Source organism: Python bivittatus, unplaced genomic scaffold (genome assembly GCF_059951505.1).
Source record: "Python bivittatus isolate LINGU-HERP-01145 unplaced genomic scaffold, Pbiv_v1 ctg000020_np1212, whole genome shotgun sequence".
NCBI classification, from domain to species: Eukaryota; Metazoa; Chordata; class Lepidosauria; order Squamata; family Pythonidae; genus Python; species Python bivittatus.
Window position 1 is genome coordinate 18409320 of NW_028277030.1, and position 9941 is coordinate 18419260.

The following is a 9941-nucleotide window of genomic DNA, read 5'->3' on the forward strand; positions in this document are numbered from 1 at the left end:
GATAATCTCCCTCGATCTGGGGCTCCATGCAAGATCTCACCCCGTGGGGTCAAAATGATCACAAGAACGGTGAGCAAAAATCCCAGAACCACACGGGGGGACCTAGTGAATGACCTGCAGAGAGCTGGGACCAAAGTAACAAAGGCTACCATCAGTAACACACTATGCTGCCAGGGACTCAAATCCTGCAGTGCCAGACGTGTCCCCCTGCTTAAGCCAGTACATGTCCGGGCCCGTCTGAAGTTTGCTAGAGAGCATTTGGATGATCCAGAAGAGGATTGGGAGAATGTCATATGATCAGATGAAACCAAAGTAGAACGTTTTGGTCTAAACTCAACTGGTCGTGTTTGGAGGAGAGAGAATGCTGAGTTGCATCCAAAGAACACCATACCTACTGTGAAGCATGGGGGTGGAAACATCATGCTTTGGGGCTGTTTTTCTGCAAAGGGACCAGGACAACTGATCCATGTAAAGGAAAGAATGAATGGGGCCATGTATCGTGAGATTTTGAGTGAACATCTCCTTCCATCAGCAAGGGCATTGAAGATGAAACGTGGCTGGGTCTTTCAGCATGACGATGATCCCAAACACACCGCCCGGGCAGCAAAGGAGTGGCTTCGTAAGAAGCATTTCAAGGTCCTGGAGTGGCCTAGCTAGTCTCCAGATCTCAACCCCATGGAAAACCTTTGGAGGGAGTTGAAAGTCCGTGTTGCCCAGCGACAGCCCCAAAACATCACTGCTCTAGAGGAGATCTGCATGGAGGAATGGGCCAAAATACCAGCAACAGTGTGTGAAAACCTTGTGAAGACTTACAGAAAACGTTTGACCTCTGTCATTGCCAACAAAGGATATATAACAAAGTATTGAGATGAACTTTTGATATTGACCAAATACTTATTTTCCACCATGATTTGCAAATAAATTCTTTAAAAATCAGACAATGTGATTTTCTGGATTTTCCCCCCCATTTTGTCTCTCATAGTTGAGGTATACCTATGATGAAAATTACAGGCCTCTCTCATCTTCTTAAGTGGGAGAACTTGCACAATTGGTGGCTGACTAAATACTTTTTTGCCCCACTGTATGTCAAGTGTAAGATCCTCATTTATTCAGTGATATGATGGTGGCTTTTCCAGATCTGTGTAAAACATTAATGTGATTGATGTCTGCATAAAAATTATAGCAACTTATAGAACAGGACAACCATTGGGTTCCACCACCACTGAGTGAGAAATTGTTGACAATTAATTGACAGTACATTAAAAAGTTTCAAGCAATCTCAAAAGGCCTCAGCAAACATAATGGGTTTTTAACACATTGCAACTGTAAATTCATAATGTACTTGTAATCTGTCTCACATGTGAACTGAACCTGCATAATCAACCTGTCTTCCCCTCCCTCTCCCCCATCCCAGTTTAAATCCTACATCAGACCAGCCACTCTATGCATCTGATGAAATGAGTTGTAGCTCACAAAAATCTTATGCCTTTTCATAAAATCTGTTAGTTGAAAAAGGTGCTACAGGCTCTTGATTTTCTGCCCAGTGAAGGAATCCAACCTAAAGCACCCTGACAACTACCTTCCCAGCCTCCGCTTGAACCCATCTAGTGAAGGGGAGGCCAACATTTCTTTGGACAATTGATTCCACTACCGAACTGCTGTTACTGTTAAGAAGCCTCTCCCAATATCAGTCAAAATCTGCCTTTCCACACAATAAATCCATTGTTCTCGGCCCTGCACTTTGGAACAGTGAAGAACAGTTCTTGACTTTCTTCTCTGAGACAACTTTCCAGGTATTTGAAGAGCCCTGTCATGTATCTTTCTTCATAAGACTTGTCTGCTGCTCGTCCTTGTAGCCCTTCTTTGAAAATGTTCCCGTTTGTTCCATTCTACTCCAATGCATTTGATTCAGGGAAGTGAAGAAACGACTCGTTTTTTCGTTTGAGCGGTATCAGATACTTCTTTTTCATCTCACAAAACGAGACAAATAATGAACCGACCCATATAAGACTCCCGATTCTGCTTCAACTTGGGGAATGAATGGTGATGGTGGTGGTAAAAAGCAGGATTCTTTCCAAACCGTCTATAAAAAAATAATTTTCCGCATATCCCAGTTTAAGAATTTAGTTACATCTATTTTGGCCTTTGGTCGCAGGAAACCCGCCATTCTGACCCCGCAGTGTGTGTTTAATCGGAACCGGAAGTCGTGGTAGTATGGACGAACATGTAGTGTTTTGAGGTGGCAGGAGGAGCAAATTACGACGGACCGGAAGTCTGTTCTTCTTCCGGGTGGGGTGTAAGACGTGCGGTGTAGCGGGTTCAACTTATCTCCCGTGCGATCGGTGGTTACGGTCTCAGTCGAGGTTTCCTTTCTCTGCGGGTGAAGCGTAACTCTCCGAGGACCGTTGCCATGGCGATGCAAGCGGCGAAACGCGCGAATGTGAGTCGGACAGGGTGGCCATTTTGAACACTGGCCCTGCTTTCCCTTGACGTGCCGTCCCCCTATTTGGCTTTCGTCGTTTGGGGAAATAAAGAAAGGCGTGAAAGTGATCGGGAAGCGGGAGCTCTCCTGATTTCGTACTTGCCCATCTGGGCTAAAATTCCGGACATCCGCAACTGTCATATGTGTGATGGGAATTGTAATCCCCGCCTTCTGGAGAGTGTCCCTTTGAGGAAGGCATTTTGGTGGGGATGTGGGCTGAACGGCCTGGTGACCGACTGCCTGGCCCCTAGTGTCTGACCTGCGCCCCACGAGTGTGCTGGACATTGGCTCCCATAACTCTCCAGTCACTATGGCCCTTGGGTAGGGGAACATGGGAGCTGAAGTCTGCCCCCCCCTCCCCGAATTGCTGAATTAGGCAGCAACCAGTAACATGAACATGGATAGGGTGGGAATAGAGAAAGTGTGGCTCTCCTCAGCTTTGCTTGTACAGCTTGCCATCTTAACTGGACGCTGGTTTATTGAAATTAACTCAGATGGCTGAATTTACACATAATACTGAGCTGTAAACCACACTGAGTTCAGTGTAACACATTGTTACCAGCCACAGTTGTACTTCATTGTGTTACTTAGAGTCTGTTATTGTGTACGGAAGAGTATAAGGAGTTAACTTGTACTGTGATCCATGCATTATGTTTGGGTATTCTGGCAAAATCTCTCTTTTTGGTCAGTTCCATCATTCTATTCTCTTTACCACATGGTAGAATCCTGTCCCCCCCCCCCCCCCGTTATTCCAGAGTAAGCTCTGAGGCTTTTAAGGAGACTTCACCCATATTACATGAGATGCTGGTAGATCAAGTATCTTCAAATGTATTACTGTAGTCCTATCAATGCAAAAAGCAGTAGTTTGTTTATTTACTTAATTCAATTTAGGTGCTGCCTGACTCCAAACTGATTCTGGGCAGCTCACAATGTAATAATTGTGTGTGTGTATAAATAAAACAATGGAATAATGATAATAATAATAATGGAAAAGGAAAGGAGTGTGTGATTTGGAGAATGAAGTCTTTTGCATCACTGCAAGAACAAGGCTCCTGCTGTTTTCCAAGTAGCACACCCATTCTCGTGAGACCTGGGGAAGACCAGAAGGTTTCTGAAGGATCGCAAGAATGGGATGCATGATTTGGAGAAGGAATGGGGCACACAACTTGGAGAAGGAATGGCATGAGTGGCTTGGAAAGCAGTACAAGCGGCCTCGGGAAGAAGGCCTGACGTGGCCAGCAGCTGCCTCACATACAGTAGGGTCAGGCCGGGTGTGCCTCAGCAGCAGTAGGAAAATGGCAAAAGTCAGCTGGGCGCGGCAGAGCCTGTGGAATGCAGGGCAGTGGGGACAACTGGGGCTTTGCGCAATGGTGCTGGGGTGGCTGGCTGCAGTGCGGGGCTTCAGGCAGCATTTCTCAGTGGCAACAGCAGTGCTGGGGCTGAAGTAGAGGCCTGGGGAGTGGTAGCAGCTGGCTGAGACTATTGAAGTCCCTGGGCTTCTACTTCAGCCCTGGTGTTGCTGCCACTGAGTGCTGCTGTGCAGGGCAGCCAAAAGGGCATAGATGAGGGTGGCAGTTGCAGCGCTCCCTACGGTCATAACTGTGGGCAGGCTGCCAAGTCCCAAATTTTGATCACATGACTGTGGGGGTGCTGCAGCAGCCGTAACTTTGGGCATGGGGCATAAATCCATTTTTTCAGTGCCATCATAATTTCGAATGGTTGCTGAACAAATGGTTGTTAAGCAAGGACTACCTGTAATAGGAAAATAAAACAAATGTTTACATCAGTGTTTATGTTGCTAATGGTAATGCTTGTTAAACCTAGATCCGTCTACCACCTGAAGTCAACCGAATTTTGTATATCAGAAATTTACCATATAAAATCACAGCTGAAGAAATGTATGACATTTTTGGAAAATACGGACCTATTCGACAAATCAGAGTGTAAGTCTATTGTGTATTTGAGTAAACTAAACTTTGAATTAGGTTTGCTCTAGTTATGCCCAACAATTTTCTAGATGATAAATAAATCATTATTGTAGTTTAATAAAGTGGTTTCTATAATAGTGTTATAGTGCAAGAAACCTCCTAAGCCTGGCTTAGCTGCTTAAAAGTCCTTTGATATGTTAGACACTTCCCAACTCTGCAACTAATCCCACATCACCCTAAACCAAAGCAAACAAATTACATCACAGCCAGTGTGATGAAACATGGTAGAAATTATGTGTCTGAGATTTATTGTGTGGCACGGTTGAATGTGTGTTTAAAATGAATTCAAGTTCTACAGGCTTATATTAGAGGTGAGCAATCTGCTTAGCTTTAGGATTACATTTTAAGTTTGTCTCCTGCCTAGGGCTACAGAGATATGGCTAGTGAAATTGTGATGTCACCAGAGTGGATGATTTCAGTTTTCATTCCATTTGTATGCTGCCCCAATCTAGGAAATTTTTGCCCTGTTAAGGAGTGGTTTAGGTGGTCAAATGGATGCCAGAACCTTAAGGTACCCATTTCACCCCTTAATACCTCCAGATCAGTATAAAAAGGTCTGAAAATGTCAGCTCTGTTAATTCTGGGGGAGGTCTGAGAATTGCAAATGGGATGCTGTATGGAACCTAGTGGCTGCCCATTCCTGGCTTATACACATTTAAATCCATATGGGATTGGAACCAGTGTTGTTAACTGATTTTAAGACTCAACTGAAGGGTCTGAAAAAATTGTATTGGTGACAAATGTCATATTTGAGTACTGGTACAGATTTGTCCTTTGCTGATATTAAACTTGTTATCCTACAGAGGGAATACTCCTGAGACAAGGGGAACAGCCTATGTAGTCTATGAAGATATCTTTGATGCCAAAAATGCTTGTGATCATCTATCAGGATTCAATGTGTGCAACAGATACCTTGTTGTTTTGTACTACAATGCCAACAGGGCAAGTATATGGATATTCTTAAAGCATATCAATTCTTTAATTCTGCTGTCTTTTTCCCCTTTTGATGGGAGTATTATGGGAATACTTTCCTTTTTCCCTTTGGATGAGAGTATTATGGGGACGCTGTTAAAATAATAGAATATTAGTGAGTAGTGAATCAGTTTCCTTTTCAGATGTGCTAACCAGGGAGGATTTTAGCTGTAGCAAACTGAAGGATCTGGGTAGAGAAGTGGGATGGTGTTTTGTGTATTTTTGTATATTCTGCAACACATAAAGAAAATAGCTCCATACATAGTTTTCCAAGAGCAAACCTTATCTTAAAAAAAAAGAAAGAAAGAAAAATTAACGTCCTGTATGAAGACCTGCATATAGTGTATACACAACTTTGTTTTCTTGACTTCTTGTATTTTGATTATTTGTAATTATGGATTATAAATCCTGGACATGAGTTTTCCCCCTTGGAAATTGTGTTGGGAATGAAGGCCAATATATGCAGTTACTAGCTTTCTGTGTTTGATATTTCTTTCAGCTTTTTTTGATACTTCATTGCTAAATTCTGCAGATAGATAGAATAGATAGAATAGATAGATAGAAATCTTTATTGTCATTGTAAAACTTGTACAATGAAATTAATGCCACCCCAGTGCAGCTTTAAAAATATAAAAACCATAAAACACATAAAAGACATAACACACATAAAACACATATAACACAACCTTCACATTCCATATTGCACAACCCCTGAGGCTGCATTAATACTGCACTATACGATAGAATTCAGTATAGTTGCAGCTCTAAGATAGAAGCTTAGAAGAGTGCTTGTAGCATGGTATAATGGTCTCAATAGGTCTTAAAAGCTATTTCTTAATGCCTTAATATTTGGGTGAATGTTATAATACTTTTGTAAACATGACCATAAAAGTTACTGGCTTGCTGAGTGGGGAGGCAGATAATTGGAGACTTCTATATCAGGTAGAGAAAGCTTTTCTACCTTAAAAACTTATCTTAGTTTCTGTATGGAATAGAGAGAAGGATCAAATACTTCCTCCTCCTTCCACTAAAGGATTCATTTGCTATAGTTATCAGGCTAGTATTTAAATGAAAGGCATTTAATGTCTAAACAAATGATAAGCATATTTGTTTGCTGAACAGTTAGGTCTCAAGCTTTCATGTATCACAAGCATTTCACAAACCTACAAATAGACAGGAGGACTCACAGGGCCTCTCTCTCCTCTTGTAAAGCAGCAGTGGCATCAAGAGGGGGCGGGGTGCAGCTTGACCAAGATAGCTTAGGGTCAGCATGATATTGTAGAATGCCACTTCTTACCCCCAGTTTGGCTTATTTTCAGGAAGTTAATGTATGAATTTTGTAGTTAAATCACAAAGCAGTTTGATGGTAAGCAGTCTGAATTGCATAAGAAGATCCATTACATTCCCAAAGTGAAATTGATACAATGAAATTGGCTTAAATATTTTTTCTATTAATAATATATTGGTTTTAATATTTTATTTTGTCCTGTGACAGGCATTCCAAAAAATGGATACAAAGAAAAAAGAAGAACAGCTGAAACTTCTGAAGGAGAAATATGGAATAAACACAGATCCACCAAAATAAAACTTTTCCTGAGGATCTGGTTGTTTTGGATTTTTTAAAAACATCAGTGTTTCTAGGCCAAATGTAACCCCAAATATGGACACCTGGTATATGAAACATTGGTAATTTTAGTTCTTTATTTGATTACATAACCATCTTGATTATTCTCACCTTTGGAAGGATTCATCATTGCTGTATGATAATGACTGGCACTTGGATATTAAAACTTGAATAACATTTTTTCCACAGCTGAGAGATGACATTAATATCACCGTTTAATCATTACAGCCAGGAGGATGTGTAAAATATTCGGGGGGGTCATTGTCGTATTTAATTTATAAAGGAGAAGCATGCATATTTTAAAATATATTTTGGTATCTGACTTCCTAAGTATGGCCCATAATTTGTCTCCTCTGAATAATGAGTTGAAAAAAAGCTGTCTGATATACTTTAAATGTTGTAAGCATTTTTCAGGGCTGTAGGTAGAGAGGCGAGGAAGTGAGAAATCCTTGAAGTTTAACTTGCATGTACTATTAGACAATAATGTCAGTTTACAGTTATCATGTCCCAAGTGTGTCTTTGAGAGTTCCAATGCTGAACTGCCGAGATCCACTTTTATGCCCCTTTCTTATGTTGTATTGCACCCAGAATATGACAACATTTAAAAAAAAAACCTTGATCACATGAGCTGCTTCAAAAAACAGGAGGAGTTTAGGGTTGTTCAGACATGACAATCTGCATGCACACCAATTTTCTTCATTAAAATATATACAACTTTTAAGTTTTGCTATTGTATTGCTTATGTTTTGTAAATGACAGATAACACTTTTCCAGTAGAGGTTAAAGATTTGGTTAACTCTTGTATACCACCTTTATTTTTTTAGAAATAATTTTTTTTTAATATTAAAGTGAGCTTATTGGGTCTTTAAGAGTACAGTTATTCTGTGATTTTCTGATTAAATGATTCTAAATTTGTTTCTGGTGTTATGATTTGCTCTACACATTCAGCATTGTGCAATCTTGATTCTTTTTGTTCTGGTACAGGTAGTCCCCAGTTTAAGAACGAGTTCTGTTCCCAAGGTCTGTCCTTAAATCGAATTTGTATGTAAGCTGGAACAGTATTATTAATGAACTTGAACCATTGTGTATTTAACTAAAATCATGGGGTATTTAACTCAAATTTTGCTACAAGAGGCTCCATTCTTAACTATGGGTTGTCTGTAAACCGGGTGTTCTAAACCTGGGGACTACCTGTAGTGCTCTTTGCATAAATGCCTAGGTCCAGTTTAGTTATATTTCAAAAAAGGCTTTTGTAGCTGTGTGCTGAGTTTTTACTCAAATGTTTTCAAGGTCGAAATTGTGTAGGGAATTCTACTGCCCTGGGGAAAAAACTGTAGTCCCACTTTTGTCATTTGTTTCCAACCATTCCCTTTTTGGTGGCTATCTGGTATTTAAAAAAATAGAATTTATTTTTCTTAGCAGATAGGGTAAATAAACAACATAGTATTCCGACACGAGACGAGACGTTACTGAGAAGCTTGGGAATTCATAGGTATGGTTCAAATATCTAAATGGTGGTTGTGCCTTAGTTTGGGTTGTCTGAAATAGCACGACATACATCCTGCTCCATGTACCATGCATTCCTTCTAATTGGTGGTAGAGTTGTTGGAATATGGGTTTCCTTCTTTTATTTAAAATCCAAAATTCTTTCAACTTGTGAAACCAGACCAGAGACTTGACTTTTTTCTGAAGGCAAAACTTTCATTAGTCTGTTTTAAGGATTCTATTTCTAGTCTTGTTTTTCTGGGCAAGGTGAAATAATTAGAACAAAATGGGAAGCAAATGCCTGGAGGTCTAACTGTATGAGGTTACTCAAGATTGTTGCAGCTCAGTATCACTGTACAAATAGCTCAGCTAAAAAGAATGGAAGAGTTAAGATAATATAAATACAGTACATTTCTCACTAGTATTTGCAGCAACACTTTTTCAAGAAAACAGCATGCAATTATGCCTAAAAAGTAATGTATCTTTATTATCTTTTAATATAAATAATGGCAAAAATACAGTTCCCTTAAATTCAATTCACTAACATATGTAATGGTATAATGGGTTAAAATGTGTAAATCTTAATATTTGGGTTGTCTTAAAAAGAGTAGTATCCAGATTCTCAGCTTGTGTGTAATTTTGACAGCACGCAGAGAAGTTTGTATTATAAATTCTAGCAACCTAAACTTGAGAAGTCAGTCTAAGTCAAAAGTGGTTTCTACTCCTCATGCTAAGGGAGTGGGAAAGTCTGAATGCTCACAAACTAGATGGTAATGACTCAGAATTTCCATGTATCAGGACTATGAGCAATGACCTGTCTTAGGTGTAGTGATCTCATATTACCTTTTATGTCCACAACTGCACTTGGGCCCTTCCACTCTCCCATTTCTACTACTTAAAACATTACAATTTGGAAGAATTTATACGAGGAAGTGACATGAGGAATCAGTCACTAGACTTATATATTACACAATTTTGCTGATACCTCCACCCCTTCACATTCATATAACATACTAAGCCAAACCAAACCATATTATTTCTGAGTATAATGAATACACCCTATTCAAATATTCAAGAGGGAAAAACGAGTTATGGGGAAGAGTCAAGAAGCAAAGAAGGGCTATTCTTTCTTCAGGATGCCACCTTCTCTTTGAGGTTAGAATTCCTACATCAGCAAGTACTGCCTTAGCAAGTTCCTTAACCTCCAGAAGATGAAAAACTAAATGGACTTGGAGCAGATTGCTCCGTAAGCCCTCAGATGGAGAATCTGGAAAACTCTATGGCCCCTGATATGCAGCCTTTGAGGTGTATTGATATGGAATTTGCACAATTCAAATTCATAGAATCATAGAGTTGGAGGTCTTCTAGTCCAACCCAAACCCCAAATCTA

The 9941-nt window shown here is 40.1% G+C and overlaps 1 protein-coding gene across 1 annotated transcript; it reads left to right on the plus strand.

The window, feature by feature from the left end:
- Nucleotides 1-2258: 2258 nt before the first annotated feature.
- SF3B6 (splicing factor 3b subunit 6) lies at nucleotides 2259-7981 on the plus strand. Its single transcript, XM_007421215.3, has 4 exons — nucleotides 2259-2440; nucleotides 4307-4425; nucleotides 5274-5412; nucleotides 6938-7981. Exons 1-4 carry the CDS (start codon nucleotides 2411-2413, stop codon nucleotides 7025-7027), a joined length of 378 nt encoding a protein of 125 aa, XP_007421277.1. The 5' UTR covers nucleotides 2259-2410; the 3' UTR covers nucleotides 7028-7981.
- Nucleotides 7982-9941: the final 1960 nt, after the last annotated feature.